We start from the raw sequence: 25,727 nt of genomic DNA on the forward strand, positions 1-25,727 counted from the left end.
TACCATTACAGGGTTAGCCTTGGAACAGTGGTGTGACTGGACATGGATGATCCTGTCCTGCAGCCTGTGAACCCAGCACCCCAAGGAGCCACCCGCTTGCATTTGCAGTTGTTTTCCAGCCTGACAATGGCACTGCATCACCCAGGCAATAGTGAGGATACTTTCGGGTCCTGGGACTATCTGGCAGAGTAACTGGCATGGATGTACATGATGCTATCAGAAATTCAACAAGAAACAGAGCTGTGCTGCCTCTTCAGGGCTTCTGGTGGCCTTGGTGAGGCTGTGCCACGCCAGCCCTACCCTCTTCGGGTTGCTGAGGGAGCCCTTGGTGCCGGGGTGCCTCCAGGTGTCTCTGGCCTCCTGTTGGGAGCTGCTGCTTTGCAGGGGAGCGGAGCTGCACTGAGAGCTGCCAGTCACGCCATCCTCTCCGGCCACTGATCCTGGCTGAGGAAGGCTGGGAGTAGGGCAGGGTCCATCCCTCTGCTCATTGAGTGCTGGCAGGACAAGGGGAGCTCTGCTCTGTGGGAAATGCAGATGTTTTGGGGCGTGGTTTCTTCCCAGCTGAGACAAACCACCAGTGGTTTATAGTATTGTGTAGAATGGATGTTTAGATTTGTATCCGTGTCAATGTTTCGCGGTGGGAAGAGAAAAATTTCCATCTGCTTGTGGCATATGCTAAGCAACAAATGACATGAAATGTTACATGTAGTCTTTTCATCATGTAATTCATGCAGTTTATGAATATAAAAGGAGAACAGAGAATGGTCTTATTTGACTTAAGATATAGGTGAAAGCAAAAGCAGAAAAGAAACGTGTCGTATATCAGTGAGCAGTGAAAGGGGAATGATCCCTTTAGATAGCGCAGTTTATGAATATAATAGGAGAACAGAGAATGATCTTATTTGACTTAAAAGACATAGGTGAAAGCAAAAGCAGAAAAGAAACATGTTGTATAACAGTGAGCAGAGACAGGGGAATGATCCCTTTAGATTTCTTTAGTGTTCAGGATGAACTCATCCCCACAAAATTTTAATGTCCATAAAGCTCGCCATCCCAGTAATGAAACAGTTTGTGCTCTGCTTTCCAACCTCTGCCCCAGGCTGCCATGCCTGATGTCGCAGCAGCTGTGTATGTAGCCCTTGGGGTCCTCCCTTGGAGCCCAGTGCGGGGGCAGAGGCACCAGGGCAAGAGCCAGCAGTTTGTGGGGAGCTGGAGGACCAGCCCTCCCCACCACATCAGCTCTACAGAAACAATAGAGTAGAAGTTGGTGAGTCTGCGAGCAGATAGACAAAACTGATAACGGGCCAGTTTAAAATAGCAAATGAAACGTTCGTTCTAAGTACTGAAGATGTGTGTGAGCAGTGGTTGTGTTAACTTCTGATGAAAATCTTGGTGTAGTTGAAAAAAACCTCTAGATTTTTAGGCATGCGCACAGTAAGTTTGTGTCACTTTTTATGAATTATTGCAATTCATTTCAAAATAAGCAAACAAGAAGCGTTCTTGCGTTCTTGTGTAACTCAGATGTCGGATACAGTGTCACTGATAGATATCTTCAAAATGATTTCCTTAACATTAACCAACAAATTCTAGTGGTGTTATAAGATCCAGAAGTGTAGGTATGACTACGACAAGGCAGGGAGGAGTGAGATGCCCCCTGGACTTCCATAGGCAAACACACAGAACCAGTAACACAAGCGGGCAAGAAGAGCAGCATCACCCATTTCTGTCTGAGATGGAAGCAGAATTCGGTGATGTGTCATCGCAGAGGCTTGGATTAGCATTTGGGTATTGCTTGTGCCTTCGGCCAGGCTGCTCAGTGCCTGGGTGCAATCAAACCCTGCCTGTATGAGGCTAGTGGTAGTCCCTCCTGAGCACATGCAATGCTGCCCTCTTGTCCTCTGGTGTAAAACAGGCTGGGAAACAACGTCGTCCCTCAGTGGGGACCCTGCGACCTTTGACGACCAGTTACTGCATCCTGCGTTGGTTTTGTTCACAACAAGCACTGCGTTTCCTTTATGCAAGATTACGTGACCCATCTCTCAGGCAGGGGATGTGGCTGGAGACAGCAGAGCAGTCTTTACCAAGAACCTAGAAAACCCTTAGACGAAACCCTTCTAAATATTTGTATTTTCCCAGCAAGAAAATGGTGGCAGGTGTTGTGTTAATTATATCAAGATTAATTTAACTTGGATACTATCAGTTAAGAGATGTCTCTGGGCTGTGCAAGACCATGGGGAAGCGTGGCATCTTTCTGGCTGGCCTCCCTCAAATGCCACTTGTGTGGCTCCAGGCTGGCCGATGGGCTGAAGGGGAGCTCTTGGCCAGCCCTGGGTCTGAGACTCTTACCTCCAGCCCTCTTGATCACCAGCAAGCAACGTGGCTGAATCACACGGCCATCCACTATTGATAGGGACTAAAGACACTGTTCCCTGCCTCCTGTACCAAAGCAGACTGCCTGGAGGGCAAAGGATAAGGAAGATGAGAGCGGGGGGGGGGGGTGGGGTGGTGCAGAGACACCCCCCCAAAGTGTTCATATATGGCCCAACCCCTCAGGAGCTGGGTAGCGATTACATTCAAGTAGCATGTGAACAGCCCAGAGCAGTTCTGCCTACACATGCCGACAGCATCGTTGGCATCTTCGTGGGGGTATTTCCAACCTCAGCCAACCCCCCAGGCAGCTCCTCGTCCCTGGGGTTCCCCCACCCTCCCGTCAACCATGAGGGCATGAGGGGCCTGACTTCATGAAATCATTCATTACGCTTGCAGGTTTAGGTACCTGACTATACCCCTCAACTCTCAACACACCTACAGATGTGTGCTTGGCAGCTTGGCATTTTGGGTCAGGGGCTGGTCCTGGCACACGGGGGACATCTGTGGTCTGCTCATTGTGCCCTTGTGCCAAACACTAATGGTGAGGAAAGGTTCCCAGCTGTAGACGTAGCAAATATGGGTGGCTAATATCAGCTTATTTTTAATTGAGTTATTTTTCTGGTCAGAATACTCCATGTCACACATAGCCGGTATCCATGATAAAATATTGGATGGGGCTATAGTATAAAGTGTGTATTTTATAGTTAATATTGGAAATGAGGGAATAAGCAAAACTTGGAACCTGAATTCTATGCAGAATTTTTAAAACTCACCTAAACTGATGACAACGACTGATAGTATTGTCTAACACTATAGAAACTAGATGTGTTACAGACCAAGAATTACTTGGAGGCAATTTTCAGCAGATCTTTTGGAATTGCAAATATAGTACATTAAAGAGAATTATTATCTACTCCTGTATCATATGCAAATGGAATAAAGAAATACAGTTTAGTGGCTGTCCTCTTGCCAGCATTGCTGTCTTAGCTCTGGTTTATACAAGTCCCTCTTTGAGGGCAAAACGTATTTTCCCAAAACTAAGGACTGAAACAGTTTTAAAAGGTTTTTTTTTGATACTAAAAGTCATGTAATAAGGTATCTTCAAACAAACAAAAAATGAAAGAAAAAGATGATGTGATGGTGTTTTTGTCTATGTGAAAAGAATTGCAATAGCGACTTTGAATGCATGACTTGAAGCAAAGACCATTCAGAGTTTATGTTGCACTCCCGTGAAAGCTTTCCACCACAGAGCAATAGGCCTCAGAGATTTCTCCTCTGAAACAACAGACAAACCTATAGTTAGGGGATTCGAGACAACAGGGATGGGATTCAGTGACATGTGTGAATGGGTAGTCAACTGCCTGGCAGTCGGTCTGGATTCACCTCTAGCTGACTACAGAAGCTGGGGTGGGTTGAGGCTTTTCCGAGGTGGCACACGGAGCCTGGAGCAGGAGCTCCCTGCTGGGTGGGACAGCCTCTGCTGCTGGTGTCTCTGTCCTCACAGGACGAACGGTGGCAGGACCGAGAGAGGAGGAGGATGATGAAGAGAGCAGAGTGACCGCTGCGGAGGATCCAAGAGGAAGAAAGTGCATGGGCTTAATGACTGAGGGTACAGAAGTGATGGTGAGTAACGCCAGTCATAGATGCTATTTCTTCTGTCAAATGGGTGGGGAGGCTGCAGGGGCCTCAGGCAAGGTCTGTCCTCCATCATCCTGTCAGCTCTTCAGGCAATATAAAACGTTGTCTTCCAGAAAGCAGTAGTCGCTGCTGCTTCCTCCTCACACCTACTCTTGCTGACATTTGGCATGAATTGTGTTCCCTAGGTGGATGCACTTCTCTCCTGGTGGTAGATCACAGCTCCCCTGAGCCCCTCTGGTGATGCTGAGCCTGGGGCACCGAGGACTCCTTACTCCTCTCTGCCTTTCTCATGAGCCATTTGCATGGAACGTGCTGTGCTAGTTTTGATAAGCCCGACAAGGGAAGTAAACACAGATTTTCCCATAGCAGCAAATGGGAAATCTTTTCTTTTTTTTCTCCAGCCCACCACCCCGTTCCCTAGTTCTAGCCAGCCCTTTCAGGATTTTTCTCCTGAACTCACTTTCTGGTATGGGTTTTGGGTATGAGATGGGAGAAGGGTGGTGGGAAGGCAGGACCCCGGCCAGCTTTCTAAGTACCCTGAATACAGGTAAGATCTTGCCTGTTCCCTTTCCTTCCCGTGTACAAGCTGGGTCAGGATTTCTCTTGCTGCCATAGAAGGCCACAGTGAAAGCTGTGCAACTTAAGCTTCTGTTTGTACGTATTCCTGCCCAGCTGTTGAGGTTTTGTTTTTTTTTTTTTCTTGAGGAGATTTAGTTTCTGATAGGGAGTTTTGTTTCCTTAACTTTTGTTGAGAATTTAAGGCTTTGTTATTTGGCAAATACAAATGTCTGTTTACAGCTTTCTCTGGAGAATCAGCTGTAGATGGAGAGTCCCTTCTTTGCTGGAGAGAAGATCAGTAGGAGTCAACACTGCCATGAATTTGATATCATCTATCTTAAAAAAACCCAATGGTTAAACAGCCTCAGTGAGAGAGGAAAGCAGATGCCCGTGTTTATACCAAATTACTGATGCTGCAGAGCTTAAAGGAACTTCCAAGATAACACAAATAACCACTGCAGCTGTAGTTCCAACCCAGTGCATCTTACCTGTGTGGGCACAAGGCATGCACAGTAACTTTCCATTGAGGCTGCACTGTAAACTTGCAGCTCTGCAAAGTGGCCACTAAGGTTCAGCAAATTTTTACTCAGTTGCTGAAAGTGGTGTATGTAGGACATGAGCGTATGAGATGTATGTAGGACGTAAGGTGTATTTGGACATGAGCGAAACATAGGCAACAAAAAGCCCGCTCTTCCATGATGGAAACAAAAAGAGGTGGCTGAAAAGAATGGTGACACCATCCTGACCCTGACCACTGAGACCTTGCTTGTGGCAATAGATGCTCTGAATGGAAGGTGCTTTTAAACGGTGCTTTGTAGACAGGTAGTTGGGAGCCAGGATTTTGAGTCATGGAAGCATATGGTTCCATTTGTTGTCCTTCTTTGGACTGGCTGGCTGACCTTAGCAAGTCATGTCATCCTCCCCTGCCTCATTTCCCCATCTGTAATGCTGAGGTGATCACATAGGCCTCCTCTGTAAAATGGGTTTAAGCCTTGCTGACACACAGGAATGCCTCACACCTGTGTGTTGGAGTGACTGAGAGCTGGGAGGCCCCACGGGGTGCTGCATGCGAGGTCTGTCTGGGCTGCAGCGAGCGCTGTGGTCCGGCTGCCACAGGATGTCTGACTGCCCAAGATGTGAGGAAGGACGTTTACCAAAACTGTTAACCTTGCTAACTTGTGAGATGCTGGTTTCCTTTTGACTCTCAGGAGTGTGATAGAGGGAGTTGGGCCTCATGTATTGCCTTGGTAGAAGTACTGTGAAAAGCCACAGCTTGCCTCCAATCCCCCAGTGCACAGATGCATTATGCAGAACATCCCCTGCCTGCCTGCCTTATTGAGATCTTAAAAACCAAACATTCTCAGAAAGGCAATGACACAGCACCTTAGCCATTACCTTTCCTGGCTGACAACAGGAGCCGTGGGCTGTGAACACTTTGAAACACGGGCAGCGTTTTGCCTGTACTTTCCCCTGCTGTGGAAAAGGCCCACTCTTTGCTAACGCTCATGCAGCTCCCTGCTGCAGCTGCCTGGCGTTTCCCGTGCAAGCGTGGCATCTTGGCAGCAGAGCTGAGAGCATGGTTGGGACGGGGGGTGAGCCCGTCCTACTACCCTGTGGCCTCTGCACCTTGAGGAGGTAGCTGCCTGGGTCTGCTGTTGCTTTTCAGCCCCGATGTGGGGCCGGGTCACCCAGGTGAGAGGGAGGGCGCTGCCTGGTCTGGCCGGACCGGGTTCTAGTCCTGGTGTGCCACCCGTGCTTGCTCAGGGCTGCCGAGGGGAGCAGGGTGTCCTGCTGCACTGACTAGCCAAAACCTGCCATGGCAAGGGTCTCAGCTGCTTTTTCTGCCTCACGTTCTGTCCTGACAGCTGCCAGTCCAGCTGGCAGGACTGGATGGGTCGATGAGATGAAGTGGCTGTATGTAGGAACAGACAGACAGCAGCGAGGCCACAACCAGGTTCACAGAGCACAGGAAAGTTGTGGGAGCAGAGAAGAAGAGGGGGGAACTGAGCTGCAAAGTTGGGACCCACACTGAGCAGCAAAAGGGCTTGTATGCCTTTGTGTGTGGGCCTTGTATGAAGGCCATTCAGGGCCCCTCCTAGGAACAAATGCCTTTAATACTGAAATGTATTATGCAGTTGTTTGTGCTTAGTCTCCTGGATCACTTCTCATCCTCCCACCTACCCATTTTGGACTGTCCCTCACTCCTCTCTAGAGTTGTAATAGTATAATAGAATAAAACACTGTACAAGGCATGAGTTATTCCTGCATTTGTTAAGCTGGTGATTTCTGGAGAATGTCAGATCTTGGCAGAGAGATTACTTAGATGGTAGTAACAAGTTGTCTTTCCTGGATATATTTCTAAGAGCAGCTGTTCTTCTAATATCTTCCTTGGGTAGCTAGTCCATCCCCTCTCCGGTGATGAAGGGGCATATTGTAGTTAATACAGGTCTTCATGTACTTATCACTGCTAAGACTGGAAGAGGTTGTTCAGTTCATCTATCTGGCTTCTTGTGTAAGGAAGGCAGATTGACCGCATCATGCCAACAAACTTCGGCTTGGACCGCAACATGTTTTGCAGTAGTAGTAATGTCACTGAAATTACTAGAATAAGATACTGAAAGTTAGATCCTAAATCTAGGATCATTATAGGTGATGGAAATCAGTGTCAGACAAGAAGACTGAAATGCACCATCTGCAAGAATAACTATCTGATGGGATGCTGACATCTGCTCTAGCTTCAGTCGTCGTTGTGAACCACAGATTGCAGACTGCTCTGTCTAAGGATGTTACGTTCCTTCAGACCAGACTTGAGCTGGGCGTCTTTTGTGAGGTTTGGCTGTTGATACAGGTTCACAGGTAGAAAAGAAGAAAATGAGTCTGAGAGAGAATACCTGGGGCTGATGCTGTGGTATTAGGGACATCATGAGGGAACCATTTATCTTGAAATAATCAGCCAGGGACTATTCTGCATGAGTCACAGTTTGAAAGCTTCCATCTACTTCTGTTCAGAGAAGGATGAACAGGTTTCTGCAGACAGCCGTTTCAGCGCTGACAGGGCACACCCTGTCACTATTTTTGGAATATTTCCTCTGCGTACAGGCAAAGCAGTGCTCTCAGTTTGCATGTAACAGGCTCCAAGCCACTGAGTCAGCATCCCCACCAAACCTTTGGCCAAAGCTTTATTTTGAGTTCATGATCTTCATATTTGCACCGCTTCATTCAAGCTGGACTTCTTCCTGCCTTGGCTCTGTGTAAGGCAGAAGTGAAGAAGAGGAGATATGTGGCCTTCATCAGCCAAATGGCTGAAACTGTATGTGGAAGCCAGCAGTTCCTTGGCGTTTCACAGTGCAGGGGCACCTCCTCCTGCCAGGGCTGACTTTGCTTCTTCCCCACTCCAGCCACTGCCCACAATTCACCCCGTCCTGCAAAGTTATGCTAAAGGAGAAGGAAATGTGCCATTGTGAAACCTTTACCTACCATCCAGGGCAACCCAGATGGAGCCCAGCTGTTAGTCTTGCAGGCTAGGGTGCAAACTCAGGATTGCTCCCAAGAATAAGGTTAGCCTTATCCAAAGCTTCCCCTCCACAGGATATTACCCCTCTGGTGTTTCACTCAAGATCACGTTTGCAGTTCTCGCCACAAACTGTGCGTAACTAAAGGCTTGTCTTTGTGAGAAATTTAGAGGTGTGAATTCGCAATACTCGTCATTTTTCACGGTGAGGGTCTCAGGTGGTGGCGAGTGCAGTATGTCTGACTGTACTTTCAGGGGAGAGAAGTGAGTCCCACGCAAATGCCATTTAATATGACCTAAGGTTCCTACCAGAGGAGATGGTGCAAATTATCAGATGGGCTACAAATCCACACTGGCTTATTGCATGGTGACTTTCATGAGAATAACATGCTAAGTATATTTGTACTCTTCCTTTCTAGATCTAATAATGTTCTCTTTTCTTATTAGCCTCAGGCATGAATGTTTATTGGCTTATCACTAGGTTGAAGACTTAGAACTGGGAACAGCTACATATTGTCTCTTGAGATGTTGCCTTCAGATGTGTGGGAGTCTGTCACCTTTACATGGAAATACAAGTATGATACTTACATTCCCTGTGAGGAAACTGCGTAGTGTATTACAACGAACAGAAGAGTAAAAGAGAGAGCGAGCAACAGAAGCAAATGTATATGACTACAGCACTTTGTGGCTTTTGCAGTGGAAACAATACCACAGAGATGGCAGTGGCTGCAAAGAAACACCCCATTGTCATGGCTGCGTTCCGTCCTCTGCTCTACTGTGCATCAGAAGATGCAGATGTCTAGCAATGCAGTGGGCTAACCGGAGGCCAAGCATCCTCAGCCATGGGCTGACAGGCCTAACTGAAGACAGGTCCAGCACCACTGTACTGGGAGACATCTCCTTTTCTGTCGTGCCGTGGTTTTCTAGCTGGCTTGCGTTTAGCCCAGCAGCATTACTTCCTGTGTAACGGGTAGGAGAGAGGGTGTCTGCAGTGAGCAGAAGAGCATGAGGGCATGGTTATCTGCAGGCCTGGCAGACCTCGCCTCGTCCTGCCTGGCACAACCTGGGACAGCGTTTGGGCTGTGGCAGCACACAGCTGCGAGCAATAGCTCTCGCCATGCCTGTCCCACTCCTTGGGGAGTATCGCCGGTTGGTGCGGGGGGCTGCTCTGCCAGTGCTTCCTGCTGTAGCTGTTTTCAGGACGTGCATCCCACGCTGCATTGTTGAAGGTACATGCTGGCCTCCAGAGATCCTCTGTGGTAGTAGCCAAAGCTGCTGTGCTTTCCAGAGACACCCATTTGCCTTCAGACACCTTCTCCTTAATGCCTTCCCTTGGGGGGAAGCAGCGACATCAGTGCAGGCACTTCCAGTGCTTCCCTCCCAGTAACATCCAGAAAATCCCTTCCTTCTTCTAAAATGGTGATCAAAGCCCAGTCAGGACTGCAGCACGTTGTCTTGATCCTCAAGACAGGGAGTGTAAAGCCGCAAGGATATTGCCATTTCCCCACTTCTCATCTGGCAGGAAGGCTGAGGTTAGAGACACAGGGTGCTTTCTCCTTGTCCAGCTGGGTCTGATGGTGCAGGAGGTTTCCGAAGCTGGTTAGAAAAGGTGCTGCTCAGTGGGATGGACCATGCACATGCCAGGATCTCATGGGGAATCCTTGATGCAGGTGTGCGCCTTTGCTGGCTCGGCTGTGCTTTTGTTAGAACTCAGAAATACCAAGGCCTGGTGTCACTTCTGTGATGCACAGTGGACAGGGAACATCAGCTACTGAGCCCTCACCACCTCTCTTGAGTGCCTCCTTACTGCTCGCAGCAAACACATTTTTGAACAGACCTCTAATATCCTTTAGGATTGGTTTTTTGCTCCTGTCCACCTGTTGCTCTACCAGGAAAAAGGATGCCACGTTTCATGTGCTATAACTGGTCTGCTGGAGCATAGGGGCTTCCAGTCTGAGTCATTTCAGCTGTGATTTTACAAGAGCGTGGGCATCTGGGCACGACAAACTTGATTAACTGGAAAGTAGTGGCCTTCCTTATGAATACAGGGCATCCTTTTAAGCCTTGTTCTGCTGCTGTGGAGCTTCACCTCTCTTCTCTCCCTCACTCCTTCCCAAGGGCCTCCATCCGCTCTGTTTTATGGACCCTGCGGGGAAAAAAAAGCAGGAGAGATCGGGGTTGCTGCCTTTGCCCAAAGTCCTGTAGGTGCTCAGGGTGGAAGCAGGCATGTCCAAGCATGCAGACCTTGTCCATGCCAGCGTGGCTGGGGAGAGAGGTCCCCACAGCCCCCCAGGGCCAGCGCTGCCGGCATAGTCTGCTTGGCTGGGGAGATGCCTGGGCACGACAGCCCCTGCCCTCTGCTTGTTTTTCTCCACAGAGGGTAGAGGTCAGGCACAGAAATGTCATCTTGCTGCTGTTGCTTCCTCTCTCCTTTTGCGTGTGCCTCCCTTGTGCGTTCTTTGTAAGGAAACAATAACAAAAGAAGGAAGAAAAGGCAGGTTTTTCCGCAATGTGGAGAGGCAGCAATACTGTGACCTTAGTGTGTTTTACCTCAAGTAAGTTTTTCCCTTTCGTGCAAAAAGGGGGTATTTTTTACCAGCGTTAGTACCAGTTAAAAGATGACGAAGCCGGAGAAGGGGAGGTGTCTTACAAGACCTTCCTATAACTTCAAGGAAGAAGAATGACATGAATGAATGAGAAAGATTTATCTAATATTGTACATCTCCTGTGCCACAGCTTTTCTTCTGTCTTCTTTCTTGGTCTGCATCTGCGGTAAAAAGCTGGAAGATTTCAGTGGCCACTGTAGCAGAGGGATTGTGCTGGGGATGATGTGATTCAAAATCCTCACCACCCCATCTGTTTCATATTGGAATCGGGAATAAAGATTTCGTTAGCTTCTCACATGTTTTTTGGACCTAACTCCCATGCCTCCTCCCAGCTTCTTTCCTCGCCATCTTTCCCACGCCAGCCAGCTTCAGGGCTGGTTTCTGGCTAGACCCTAAGCCAGTGTTTTCATCCCCTTCCATGCTCATCCCTCTTTCGCAGCTTGCTCAAATGGCCAGCGGTGCCTGCAGGACACCTTTGCGTGGCACTGACCAGCCCCACATAGATCAGACGTTGACAGCGAAGCTGATCCTGACAGTTTCCAGGGGAAGCGTGTCTCCCTTCTACGCCGTTGTCCAACAGCCGTCAACTACCTGCTACCTGCTGGGCATCCTGGGCTTGCTGTCCCCTTGCTGCTGCTGAGGCTATGGGGGAGCAGAAGGATTCCCATCACCCCCCCGCCCCAAAAACCTCATCTGTTCTGCTAGGATGGTGGTGCAGATGCTGGAGTTGATTGAACTCTTCGGGTGAATGTTGAAGAGGATGAGGGCCCCGGGTGGTCCTCCAGCTGGGTAGACAGACCTCAGGGGCATTCCTGCATTTTAGTGTGCATTTTCCTTGTCACTGCATGTTGTCCCTATCCTGATAAAACACCCCATCGAGAGGCATTTCTGCTCGTGGTTTTTGTGCCTGTGCTAGAAACAAGAAGTGCTAGGGTGAGAGCTGGGAGGAGGAGAGGAGGGCACAAGGGCTGTACCGACACGTCCCACAACGGCTTGCTCACAGCAGAAAATCCCTTCACCTGCCAGGAGCTATCATTAGACAAGGCAACACTGGATTTTTTTTACCCTGAAAATGAACTTTAGGAGGATTTTCCTAGTCAAGTGCTTGCTGCTTTTGTTTCCCCGTGTAAAATGTGAGTTTTTCTTACCGTTTTTTGCTCTTTTGGGCTAGCATTGTTAAAATTGCTTTTTAAACCATTTACAACTGATAAGAAACTAGTTCCACTTTCCCAATGAGTGAAGACCTTTGGGTTATTGTTATTATTATTTGATTTAATTTTCAGCCGGGGGGGAGAGCAGAACTTGAGTTTCCTATTCCAGTTACAATAATAAGCTGTAAACAGTTTTGGTTTTAAGTTAATGAGCCTTAATTTGACACATGTATAATGAGAAATGTCAGCATGCAGTTTTCTCTCTGCCCTTGAGGTAGCTTGTACTACATTAGAGATCCAGTTCACAGTGCATTATCGCATGTAATTTCCTTTTCTTATCAAAGATGAGCAAATCTTTTGAAAGTGCAAATTATATTCTTCCATAAATATTAACAGAAAGAGTGATATATCTCAGTGTCTTCAGTGGAGTTGAAGCCTAAGATGTGAAAACAGCAAGCAAATACATACATCTTTTATATTTTGCATATTATTGCTCTCATTATTTTTTAAAATATTAATCTAAAAACCTAATTAAGGTGTTAACTCATAGATTAGAGAGAGTTATAAGAGATGGAGACAATACAATCATGCATAGATTTTTTTTTTCTCTGTTCATTCCACTACAGATTGTATGTATGGCTGTTTAATGCTTTTCTTTTCCTCCAGAACAAAATTAATAGATAAATAAGGATTTTTTTTTTTTTATGTGATATATAAAACATCTTCCCCAGCAGAACTGAAGATTATTCTCTTGAATGGAAAACTTGTTTCAAAGACTTCCTTACTTCTCTAAAGTTACTATGGGAGCTTGTCCTTATAACTCTTTCTTGTGACTGCAAGTGAGCTCTATGCAGCCACTTCAGATCTTTCTGCCCCTTGGGGTGCATTTCATTTGGCATTAGGAGAAATGCTGTTTCATTAGCTAAACAAATTTTTAGTATCATATGTGTGGGATACTCAACTTTCCATTAGCAAGACTATGGAAATCAGATAAACATCCAGAGATGTGTCTAGGTGGTCTGTCCATAGAGATGCCATTGAATTATCCTTGAAAACTTGGCTTTTTTTTTTTTCTTCACTTCCAGAGAGAAGGAATAAATGATAGTATCTGTTAGTAAGTAAATCCTATTACTAGCTCTAAATACCTGTGCGTGACTGACCAGAAACAAGTATCAGAATTCAAATATTTGGGTATAATCTGTAGTGTCATCTGTGTGGAGGATAGCTGCTTCCAAGATTGTTTGGTGGATAGCTTGATTTCAGAATGATTCATTAGATACATCAAATACCTTGTAAGAAATGCAATAGTGAAATAACAGCCTCTCCTTAGACTGGGGGTGAACTGCTGGAAGCCCTTCAGTATTAATTTTCTTGTTGCAGAGGCACACTATTTTAGTTCTTTAATTATCGCTAAGATTGTTAGTTTCATGAAATGGCAAATGGATTTCAGTTCCCCCCCCCGCCCCGTGATATAGTTTATCATTGTCCTAGATACCAGGAATGAAGGACTGTAATAGAAATACGCATAAACATAGTTTTTCTCACTGTGGGGAAAAAGTGCTTAAAATACATAAAATTAGAGCAGAATCAGCTCTATATGGTGGTGTGAGGAGAAATCCCCTCCTGCCGATCAACTTTATCCTGTAAATTGAAGAGGAATGAACACAAGAAAATGGCAAATGAAATAAGCCGTGGCTCTGAGTGCACATTGGGTTGTCAGTGAGCTTCTCCCACCTGACACCTGCGAGCACTTTTCTACCTCCTCCTGCAAATTTTACACCTGCCACGGGGGTGGAGACAGTACCTTACCTGAACTGACCTCCCGACAAACTTTGCACTCCGAAGTCTGGGTTCACCGGCGATGGGCCCTGCAAAGGCAGGCTGGAGGGGAGAGGGCAGCCACCCAGGCACAGCCCGAAGAGTGCATCATCTCCACTGGTACTAACGTGAGTGATGTTTAGCAGCCTTGGCTTTCCTGAATATCCGCTTCAGCAGCCACACGCTAAGTGCAGCCCAGTCCTGGTAACACCTTTGGGATGCACCTACTCTTACCTGTTCTGGAGAGGGGACCTGCCATCAAAGGAGACTTGCAAAGAGAAAAGATTTTTTTGGGGCCTCTGCTTATCTCCCAATGTCTCCAGTGCCTGCCCGATCAGTTCATAGGATGTGGTCAGCTGTTTGTTTCTCCCCACCTTACTTGCCCCACCGTGATCCTGTGCTAGAAAAATCAAGTGGATATATTCCGGCGGGGCAGGGTGCCCGGGATGGGTGAGAAGGGCGCACTGCAAGCTGGCAGCACCGGGTCTGCCTCCAGTTCAGTGCCTTACACTCACTCACTGCTTGACATGGGCCACTATTATTACTATTATTATTGCCATCACTGTTATTGCCGAACTGATCCTACTGTCCAGGGCCACTACTAGTTTGTGTTCTTGCTGTCCGCAGTGATGTTTGCAGTGATGGGTGCTCTGAGAGCCAGCCGGTGCCATGTGCAAAACATGCCGAAGTGACCTCATTTTCAGGAATGGTTAAGTTCAGGGTTAAGTTCACAGGCAGCTATGAATCTTGGCATCCAAAATTACTCCGAATAGGTCAGTCAGAGTATAAAGCCAGCTTTTGAAAGCCGGACTCTTAGCTTCCTCTCCTCCCAGAATTAAATTGGGTGCTGACATTCATCTAATGAATGATCAAGAGGCACTTTGGAGCAGGGGAAGAAAACAGCATCAGTCACGAAGAGAGGCAACTCAGAGAGGGTAGCAAGTGACAGCCTTTTGGGTCACCGTGATGGCTGCCAAGCATGGCAGTGGGGTCTGCTGGAGACACACTGACGAGCTGGTTGTGCTTCCCTTTACAGGCTCCGTCACCAACTGGATTTACACGGCAGTGAATGAGACGGCTCTTCTCAGCATCGCTGCTGCTGGGAGCATATATGATGCAACGTGGCTGAGAGACAGACAAAGGTTGCTTCAGATAAAAGATAAGAAAGTTAAGTACTATGTGAACAAGGACCAGTGCAGGTGTAAGATCCTCCTAAATGGGACTCTGCAAATAGAGCATGTGGTGAAAGAGGACAGTGGAAAGTACACAGTGACTGTTTATCAGGATGATGGAAAATTGAAGGCAGAAGAAGACATAATGTTCATTGTTCAGGGTGAGTTTTTGCTCTGCCCATACCATTCCTAGCATAGCTGAATAAGACTTGGTATTCCCATTCTCTCCTACAGCCTTTCCTACTTATTGCCCCCCTTTCTGTTTTGGGGGTACTTCTGTGAGATGTACCTCTTTCCTCCCGCCACTGACAGCAGTCTGCCACTCTTCTCCCTTCTCTTGCTCCTATTGATGCCCTCTGGTCGCCTGCTTCTTTCTGGCTCCCCTCTCTGTCAGCCACCAGATTTCTATGTGTGCCCAAGCAAGCAGCCGTGAGCACGTCTGTGTTGGCAGCAGGGTGAGTGCGGACGGCCGTACTGCAGCACTGCATGTGGTGCCGGGACCCCTCGGGCCCTGAGCTGTGCTCTCAGCAGCACCCTGCTTCCAGAAACTTCTTGTGGGTGCACAGCAACCTGTGGCTGTGGCACTGTGCACTTCTGGCACTTCTGGTGCTATTTTATAAGCACTGAGTTACGACTTTCGGTCTCTAGCTACTGCTCCAGCAAGGTGAGCACCTTGTGTTGCATCTGCCAGCCTCCTGAGGAGAGCTCAGATGGCACTAAATGCCTGTATTTAGGCAACGCGACCCCACTCCATTTTTGTTCTAACATGAAAAATAGCCAGCAGTCACCTCCCCTGAGATACACCATCATAGGTGTTGAATTTGTAGGGGAAGAGGACTCCTGCACCCTATCCTAGCATAGCATAACACAACAAATACAAAGATTGTACTGTTCAAAGCACACTTAAGCAGACGCCTGGGGATTGCATCTGCATGGGTTCAAAGCACGAAGGCAGCTTCCATTCCTGTGCTGTACCTCGTCCTGAGAGATCAGAGCTGTAGCAGCTCAAAGATTTTGGGATGACTAGGGAAGAAGGTGGTGGCTCTTCTGGTCCTTTATGGCCGCTGTCACCTCTCCAGACCACTCAGCTGTTGGGCAGCGTGTTTTTTTTTTCCCAGCAAGAAGATGATTTTGCTGTGTCCTTCCTCAGCCAGCATGCACAGCTCTGCGAGCCTCTTGAGTTTGTGGGCACCAGTGGTTCTACAGAAATGATGCCTCAGTGAGGCAGCAGCAGCAGCAAAGAGAGCTGGAATGGCTTCTGCGCAGGGGGAGGCCCTGTGGCTAACAGACTGCTGAAAAGTGACGGTGTCTCACTGCCTTGGGAATTATTATTGCTAACTGTCTACCAATTCAGGAAGTCATCAGGGCCTGATGCTACTTACTTAAGCTTTAAGGCACCGGGCTGTCATTGGGTGTCCTGGGTTCAATTTCAGGTTAAGGTTGCAACCTAGCTATGTGCTGCATCATTTCATCTACCGTGCAGCAGAGAGGTTGCCTTACGTCTGATAGCGGTTTTGAAAGTAAAGTCCTTTAGTAACTGTCAAGTGCTAGAGTCCTTTGTCAGCCAGATTATACTTGGTTACTAGGGTTGGACAAACAGTTGTTCCAAAAAAATAATAGTTTAGATGATATCATCACAGAAGTCCATCACCAGGACCTGGACTCTAGTGTTTCACACTAGGGTGTTCCCCTGACTGATAGGTTACAACTTGCAGAAGAGGAGTGGGCTTAACAAGGAAAGGGTGGCTGCAAATGTCACAGTGTGAACCTAGACTGCATTTGCTATCAAGCAACCCTTATTGGCTTTAAAATGTATGCTCTCTATAACTTACACTGTCTCTAACTACAGGTGGCTCTGGCATGATGTCCCTGCCAGTTGCCCCTAGCTGAGGAAGGCCCCGCAGGCTTTTCTGGCTCTTTCAGTGCCACCAGTGATAGAGAATCTGGAACAGAAACGTAGCTGGTGGTTTGCAGGACATAAGAAGAGACCGAAATCAGTTCTCTCTGTCATAAGCTCATTGAAAGCTAAGAGGTGTCTGGTTTGTGTTTTCTCTTCTGTTTTGATGGGTTTTCATGCTGTGGCTGTCGTGCTAGCTGAGTGCCTTTGGTAGTACCTAAAGCATCGTAAGTAGCTGTTTGCCCTGCCTTAGAAGAAATCTCTCCTGACGGCCACAGGCACATCAGAGTCAACCTCATTTGCACCAAAACACTGGGGCCGAGTGGGAGGGGGCTGTGGCTCCCAGTCCCTCCCATCCGCCGCCTCCCCCCCGAAAACACAGCTTCCTCCCCTCGCCCGCCTGGCTGGGAGCCAGGCTGAGCCTGAAAGTAGTCCAGGCGTGGCGGTGCAGCTATGCTTTGCTCGGCCAAACGTGCAGGCTAATATACTGCATTTCCTTTATTATTGCCATGTTACTTCTGTAGTAGGGGTCTAATTTGCTCTTCATTTTTCTCTGGTTTCATTAGCTGCTGTTACTCCCTTACTGCTCGTTGGGGGCTGATGCTCTGTTCTGCTTAATAATGGAGGTTTTCAAAAGGAGAAACCATCTCAGATGTGCCTGTCCCTTCTCTTCTTTTTCAGAGCCTGTCCCTCAGCCAATCCTCAGTGCTGAATGCATGAATAAAACTGTATCTGTCAAGTGCGAAGTGAAGCAGAAGAGTAAAGACGAAACATTTATAATAGAACTGACACAGGATAAAAGCAAAAAAATCCAAAAGAATGCAACAAAGTTGGAATTGCGCACGCAGTATTCTGGGACGTTCACATGTGTTGTTAAGAACCAAGTCAGCAAAAAAAAGGCTGAAAAAGTAATTAAGTGCTCAGGTAAAAAATTTATTTTTGCCAGAATCTTCTAGGGCAGACCCAGAAAGCCTGACACAGTTGCACATATCTGTAGGACTGGTCCAGGTGCCGGGGGAGGATTGACGGTTCCGGGTACCCAGTATTGAGAGTCTAACGCTGCCGCAGTTATCGGGAGCCAATGCTGCTGTGGTAGCCAGGACGTGAGTCGTGCTTTCTGCTTGCCGTTCCCCAGCCTTGTCGCATCTCCACCCTCCCCACCCTGCTGCTGCCTGCCCCACTGCTACCCTTATGGCACCCCTGCTCCAGCAGCAGGGAGGCCAAGCAGGGGACAGTGGGATGTGAGGTGGGCCATGCTCCACCTCTTCTCCTGCGGCCAGCCGTGTTTTGCCCGATGCTCAGTGAGGTCTGGGGATCGCTGGAAGAGGAGGAGAGGTTTTTCTGGAGTCAAGGACCTTGTGGGTGGCAGAGAGGCCCCAGGGGTGCACTGCAATGCTGCTTCCACTGGAAGTGAAGTCTTCTGGGGGAAACTGCAGCCTGCCAGCGAGATCAAGCTGGCTGAGGGGTGCATGAATGAGAGAGAGATTCTTGCTCATCCTGTAATTTTCTTCCTCCCCTCCATCACTGCCGAGTCTTCTTCCAAAAGTTGCCAGAGGTATCCTGACAGACTTTTTGGTGTCAGCATCCTGATGGACTCAAGTGGTGTCAACCATCACTATTGGTAGACCAGTGAAGTAAAGGAGCAAGTGGGGAGGTGGGCTTGAAAGTGTTTTAATCCCACACAGCCATCTGCAAAAGGCAGAAAGCACTTCCCCCTCATTTTTATCCTCCTTTATTCCTTTAAAACTAATGGTATTTCCCAGAGGTTGACTTCAGTCAATCTGTCCAAAGCCAAGGAGTTGACTTCAGTAAGATAGTATAAAACTACCCAAGCTACCACGACATAAATGAACAGCTTATTTTTGGAAAATATGGCTTGGGATCTTCTCCTATGTATATGAAGCCATGGCATTGATTTCAGGGGATTTGCTCTTGATTTACATTCTTATGGTGGGGAAATCAGTTGCACATTATTTTTCTCCTCTCCATTTCATACCTATGAAGGTGGTTGTTGCCCGCTAACTGTAGATGTGAATGGGTGCTCTCACAAGGGCAAGAATAAGCTGCTTGGACTCTCCAGCTTGGCCTAGAAATCAGGAGGGAGGTTATGGAGAACTTAGCTGAGCTTTGGGGTTGCATGGCTCAGATGAACATGGCTCAAATGTACCATGGATTTTCTTACTCACTTGAAGCAACAGCCTTCTAAACCACAGATGGAGCAAAACAACTGAAGCAATTGCATTTTAAATGGACAGGGTCATGCTGAAAATTATTAGATAGGCAAAAGTAGTCATCGCTCCCCCCTGTAAAGGTTTTGAAAGTTAAGGCAAAACCAAGGGACGGATCATAATGGTATGACACTGGATGTGGTGTTCAGTTCAAAATTCAGATTTTGGGGAGCTTTGTCCCCCAAAAAGCCAAGGGAGGTGCACTTCTGCTGAGTTCAGCTCCACAGTGCCTGTGCTTGAGCGTGAACACTGAGTGCCAGGAGGACAGCCCAAGCAGGAGGTGGCAAAGGCAGGCTAGCGTCCGGCAAACCTTATCTGGCCAAAATAAGGAACACTCATATAAATTTTTGCTCACTGGGCAAACTGAACTCTCGTTTTGAGGCTGTGGGATATTTTTCCTTTTCACTACTTTTTTAAATTTGCGTACAGCCAAAAATTGAAGAGGAAGTACCAAAATACTATGAAGCAAGCTAGTCTCAGTGTTTTCAGCTCAGTAGGAAGTATTTAAAAAGTTTTGGTTTTTTTTTTAGATGCTGAGCACTGCCTGGATGCTCGTTGTCCTTAAAAGGGTCCATTGCTAGCAGGAGCAGGGCATTTGTGGTAATTCAAATAAGATGAGCTGTCACACATGAATGCTCTGGTTCCAGTTTTCTGCAGAACTTGAATCCATCAGGGAGCAATCAAAGTTCTCCACAATGAGGACCAGCAACTATCTGCTGTGTACAGAGAAAAGGCAAAGGGTGGGCTTTCTCGCTGGGGCTGCCTTTACAGTCAGTGGAAGAAGATATGGAATTCTACGTAGACATTGCGGAAGTTTTTTCTTTCTTTCTTTCTAACAGCGTCTTTCATTCTCTTAACTAGGCCAGCTGGACCTTTATCTCATCTTAGGCATAGCAGGAGGTGCAATCTTCTTTGTCATCTTCGTGATTTTGCTTATTTATTGTATCAGGAAGAAGAAAGCAGAAAGACTTGAAGATGATGGTAAGTGTTTAAGGGACTTTATGTTGCTAACCAGCCACCTAAAATCTTAGAGCTCCTTGCTGACAGCACCCCTGTGGGCAGGAGCATGCTCTCTGCCTTGGCATGAGCAAGAACCTGGTTTTGGCATATGGCGGATCTCAGCAGATTGACTGGCATTGCCAGTCTCGGTTTCTGATACATGCTTTGAACAAAAGACTTCTTGTTCTCAAGCCCTTTTGTTTATTCTTGGGGGAAGAATTGCTCCTCTAAAGCTTGGCCAAGACCACCAGTCATGAGCATCCGTGGGGCTAAAATACACAATTAGATATCCCGGCAGCAGATTTTTTTCATTAAATTTATACGGTGTAAAATTAGGATCCTTGAAATCATTAGCCACATTTGGAAACACTGTAGATAGTGAGAAGGGGCAAGAAGGACTCAGCTTTTCTGTGAGTTTCCTAAGGCATCTCACAGAATTTACCTTCTCTACAAAACAATGTCCTTGGAGGCCTGTCACCACTGGAGGTCCAACTTGGGGTACTTTAAAGAGTTGAGGTTTTCAGAGTGGGCAGAGATTTTGTCTGTTGTGCAAAATACATGCCTCTTTAAGACCACAAGATTTCTTTAAGATTTCTTTAAGATTCTTTAAGACCATAAGCCTCTCTAAGACCATACTCTGCCAGAGTCTTCTCTGAGAGCGGGCTCTCAGTCGAGGTTGCCTTGAAGCGCAACCCTGGGCATTGCTGCTAGTTTGGGTGGACAGAGGATACTGAGCTGCTACTCAAGAAGAGTTGTCTGGCCCACCTGGAAGGGGAGGCTAAAGCAGGAGGGAGGTCACCCTGCAGCCAGGGGAGCACCTCTGCCGCTAAAGGCTTGTTTCCGAGTCCTGCCCCCACACACTGTGTCAGGCTTCCTGTGTAGTCTTAAATAACAGCTAGTCTCTGTGTGAGTCGGTTCTCAACTTACAAAATGGGAGTAAAAGCTCCTTTGTACACCACAACAGTCTTTGTCAAGATAACAAGGGCAATGCCTGAAGGAAACCTCAGCTGACAGCTCAAAGGTGCTAGTGGTTAGGCTGACAACAAGGGTAAGCATGACCAGTCCCATGGTCGAGGGGAGTGCAACCTCACCGCACCTGAGTGTGGGTAACTCGCCATGGCCCTCCTGCTCCCCCCAAAGTTACAACCATGAAGAACAGGCAACCGCTTTCCCCATTCTCTGGGAAAGCTCACCAGAATGCAACCACAGGATGTCGTCGCAGAAGGCTTGCCATAGCTTGTGAGCACAACGCTGGTGTGAGCCTAGCCATCTGAGTGTTATTTTACATTATGGCTGTTTGTGTTTGAGTGGGATACATGACTCCCTCAACTGTGCAGTGATAGCATATCCTCAATTCTTGGGTCTGGATTCAGCAAGAATTAAGAAAAAGAGAAGTATGGGAAAATGAGAACTGATATAAGAGGATGACTAGCCTCTCTGAAACAGTTTGGTGTGGGCTTAAGGCCATGTCAGTGTCCCAAGAGGTAAATCCCTCAATCCCTAAGCTAAGCTGACTGTCATTTCAGAAATGGTGAGTCAGTGATCAAAAGTCAGCTGGCAGGAATTTACTTCTTCTACATGTGGGGAAAGGAATGCTGGCAAAGTGGAGCTCTGGCTTCCAGGTGCCTGGAAATGCCAGCACACATAGTGGCAGAGCAGAGTGCTTTGATGTTGCCTCCTGGGGTTACAACTCACTTTCCAAAATAGGACAGAGCAGCTCAGGCTGGGGGTGTCTGCTGGGGCTGCCCTGGCAAAGTCAGTTCTCCCAACACAGGGCAGAGCTGCCCCAAAAGCCCCCAGGTACCTTGACCTCAGCCAGCGAACCAAAAAGCCTTTGGGTTTGCCCAGGGTGCGCAGGCAGAGGTAATTTTCGTTGCTGCACTGGAGTAGCAGGAACACCTGAGAGTGACAGTGACTTTTGAGGTAAGACCAATATTTGTCTTTTTCTTGCTTGGGCCAAGCGTTTTTCCCTGGCTGTTCAACTTCTGCTTAGACTCGAGTAAGTGCCTGACTGCCACGTCCTTCTGTTGTTGCAGACGAGGAGCGAATGCCACAGGCTCGCCGGGCGGACAGTGAAATGGTGGTGCGGGAGCTCCCTCAGCCGCTGTGCAACCCTACCCCGAAGCAGCTGCGCGTGCAGCAGCGGCCGCTGCCGCAGCCCCAGGTGCAGCAGCAAGCAGTGCCCCCGCGGCCCAGGCCCCGCACTCAGCAGCAGCCTACAAACCACCCGAGACAAAGACCTTGAACATCTGCCCTGGGAGGGACGATGGTCTCTCTGCTCCACCATTCACTGGGAAAAGAAAGTTTCCAATAGTCAGGAACCCCTCCCGCCCAGCCTTGCATAACGCTCAGCTATGGAACGGCAGCTTTCATTGCAGAAAATTAGAGAGAGCATCAAATGGAGATGAAGAGACCCAGTGGAGGAGATTCAAGGTGATGGGCATTCATCCCTGTGGCCATTTTTCTTCAAGTGTCTCCATATTAGGGTACGGAGCATTGAGTCTTGAAACCTGTGTCTTTCTGTGAACAAGTGTGGTTCACTTGTTTTTACCACACCTTGTTGTCTTCGTGCTTTTTGGATGGATTATATCAAGAAGAAGTTAAAACTCTAGTGAGGCAACATGGGTCTAAGGATCTTAAAGAGTTTTGTCACATCTCTTTCCTTTCTCCTGCCACACATTAGGACAGCCCTCTGGCTTCAGCATCAAATGCATGACCTCCTGGATCAAAAAATAGTTGTATGTAATTAAATGCTTGTCTGAAGTTGAAAGAATTGGTGTCATCTAACGCAGAGAAGAAAATACTGAAAGGAGATGTGAGAGCCCTGAAGCATGCGTGTGGCAAAAACACAAGTGGGAAAGGAGTAAAGTTTTCAGCTTATCTACCATGTTTAGAACAAGAAACCACAGGCTTAAATTGCAGCAAAGAAGAGTTAGGTCAGGATTTTTTTTTTTTTTTTTTTTTCCTCAAACAAAGCACCAAAATAGATTTCTGGGAGAGGATCTCCAGCACTGGGAGTTTCAAAGGGTGAATGAGGCAACCATCTGTGAGGCATCCTCGTCCTGCTGAGGGCCAGGGGAATGTGCTACATGGCCTCTCCAAGGACTGTTTCAGCTCAGTTTTCTGTGACTCCTTGCTGGCAAATAAAATGAAACTTTATTTTCAGCATAGGTCTGTCTGGCTATCCAGACAATTGGTTTTGTCATAGAAGAGGTCTGGTATCCATTGGCTCATGAAACAAGTGTTACAAACTGCCAAGCAGTCTAATTACCAGTGGCATTGTCTGAATTGACATGGCTTTTCATCGTAGGGCCTCCTGATGATGGTGAGGGACCATGACCCTTCATTTTGCTGGTAAGCACCTCATGTATAACCAGCTGATGATACAGAACTGCTGAGATCTCCCTCCCAAAGGGAGAGGTTGGACTGCAATAACTGTGCCTGCATCGCCCTCCACGTGCTGGACAAACACTGCTCGCTCCTCTGGTCCTTGGAGATGTCTGTAACTGCCTCTATGGGACAGCTGAGGAGCCGAGAGAGGACAGACCTTTTTAGAGCAATGTCTGAAGGGGTACACCGGCCCACCTGCTGTAAGAGGCAGTGCAGGTGGAGGAGGAGAGAACTGTGAGAGCCACAGAGCACGAGACATCCAGCTAGCACGTTGTGGCATTAGGCAGAAGAACGTGTAGTACCTCTTTCAGGCTTGACTATCCTACCCACGCCAGGGGAGTTAAAATGGCCATCCTTTGTTCTCCTCAGAAGTGTGACTATTTTTATCTTCTGGTACAAGGGCAGGGAAGTAATTTGTCAGGGAGAAGGAGGTCTCTGCCTCCTCCAGAGCTCAGTCACTTTGCTTGAACTCCGACAGCAGACGCAGCCCTGGGAGTGTCACTTGGTCTTGCCTTAGCTTTCTGCAGCTTGTTTTAGGGCTTTCACTATTTAAAGTTGCATTTGGTAAACGTTTCATGGTTTATTTTGTAACATAGGCTATATCCCTGTAGTGAATGAATAAAGATGAGAGTGAGTGGAGAGGATCTTAGTTCACACCTGCACACCTGTGCTGGTACTTCAGTATCTGTATCTCACTTTGGTACAAAGGAGACAAGAAAAATGTTTTGGTCTCTGAGCCACGGAAACATGGACACAGGAGGTTTCACACCGATCCCCAGGAGGCAGCGGCTGCCACCTGAGTGCTGGCAGCTGGTGGGCTCGGGTTGGTGTGGGTGAGCACAGCCACTGTGCCCGCCTGCCTGCTGTGGCAGCGCGCTCTGCCTGTCCTGCGTGGCCAGAGCTTTATCGGTGCCTTCTCCAGAGCAAGCGGCCGAGCTGGGACTCCTCTGTGGTTACGGGAGCACTGGTCCTTCCTGGGAGAGAGGGAGGGTTACTGGGACCTAAGGAGGAGAGCGGGGTCCTCCTGGGACCCCCTGCCACTGAATAGTGCTCTCTGTACCCTGAGCTTAACAGAGCTGCAGGAATGCTTTGGAGGTGCTCCTTCCCCACTGCAGAGGCTTGGAGAGCTTCTGTCGTACCTCTGAGAGACCCTCCTGGGCTTCCCACCAGCTGCTGTCCCGGGCCCCCCTCTGCCTGGGGCTGGTGCTGGTGGGGTGGCACTGGCCACAGGACATTGCAGGAGGGCACCGGTGCGTGCGTGAGGTGGTGCCGGGGTGACTCTGACCCAGCACAGAGGTGTGCTCACTCTTCTGGCAAGGAATGGCAGCACGATGCTAAGTCATGCCCAGTATAGGAACGGGAGGCAAGAAGACCAGGCTTGAGACCACCCTGTGAACTGTGGGAACCTCTGTTGTCTCAGCTTAAGGCATGTGAGGGCTGAGCACACCCAAAAGCTGCCCTTGGTTCCCCTTCCTGGGGATCGGGGTTGCCAGCGGGCACCCTGAGTACAGGGCAGGCCAGAGTCCATGACAGTGGGCATGAGTAAAGTGTGGAGGTGTGTACTTTAGTACTGCCTTTCACCTGGCTGCTGTAACCATGGGATGAGAGAAGCACTCTTAGCTTCTGTGCCACCCACCAAGGTCTCCTCTGGGTTACTAGACTCTTGCCCTGTTGCTTTCCAGCTAAATGTTTCTCTCTTAGGTGCTAAGAGGCTCAAAGCTAAGTAAAAAGGGCTGAATTTAGCCCTGTTGGGTGGATTTGCACCAGAACAGTCCTCCCTCAGGCAGACAAGAAAATACTATGAGCACAGAGTCTTGTCAGGGCAATACTTATTTTTGATTGATGCCTTTTTTTGATAGTCACCATTGTTTTTGTGATGTCTCATGTTTGTTCTGATGCGCTGCAATGGATGCTGCTTGTACGGTCCTGAGTTCTACTTGGTGCCTACTTGGAAAGTCAGCAATTTTTCTGAATGTGTGTCATGGAGCATTCAAATCTCAGATTTTTATGCTGCAGAGGGTGTTTCAGTTCTGGAAAATGAGCTGACAGCGAGACCTAAGAAATAACAGGAAGTGTTTGGCTCTGGTGATACTTTCTGCAACCCTTCTTGGTTCTTCTTTCGTAGACACATCTACCAGTGAGTCACACAAGATGTAGTGTTTTTTCCCATTCTTGTTAAGGGGAATGAGACGAGAGGGCTGACGTGCTGAGCTGTGCTCTGTAAGGACGCTGGCTTGTCCTCCCCGGTTTGGGAGGCACGGCTTATGCTGCCTGGGTGTTAGCAGGGATCAGTTTTGCTTGGTGACGTGCTGCAGAGCCAGCACTGAAGGCATGGGAGGAAAGTGCAGTCCTGTGATCCAAGCAGGTCTGTAGTCGTGCTGTGGTCAGT

The 25,727-nt window shown here is 48.0% G+C and overlaps 1 protein-coding gene across 1 annotated transcript; it reads left to right on the forward strand.

Annotated features, from left to right (window-relative positions):
* The first annotated feature begins 11,688 nt into the window (after positions 1-11,688).
* Positions 11,689-23,977, forward strand: CD2 (CD2 molecule). The gene is made up of 5 exons (XM_009467670.2): positions 11,689-11,816; positions 14,689-14,985; positions 17,403-17,645; positions 19,811-19,930; positions 21,985-23,977. Exons 1-5 carry the CDS (start codon positions 11,756-11,758, stop codon positions 22,191-22,193), a joined length of 930 nt encoding a protein of 309 aa, XP_009465945.1. The 5' UTR covers positions 11,689-11,755; the 3' UTR covers positions 22,194-23,977.
* The last annotated feature ends 1,750 nt before the right edge of the window (positions 23,978-25,727 follow it).

This window comes from Nipponia nippon, unplaced genomic scaffold (genome assembly GCF_047370975.1).
Source record: "Nipponia nippon isolate SJK-2023a ecotype South Korea unplaced genomic scaffold, ASM4737097v1 scaffold_2, whole genome shotgun sequence".
Taxonomy (NCBI): domain Eukaryota; kingdom Metazoa; phylum Chordata; class Aves; order Pelecaniformes; family Threskiornithidae; genus Nipponia; species Nipponia nippon.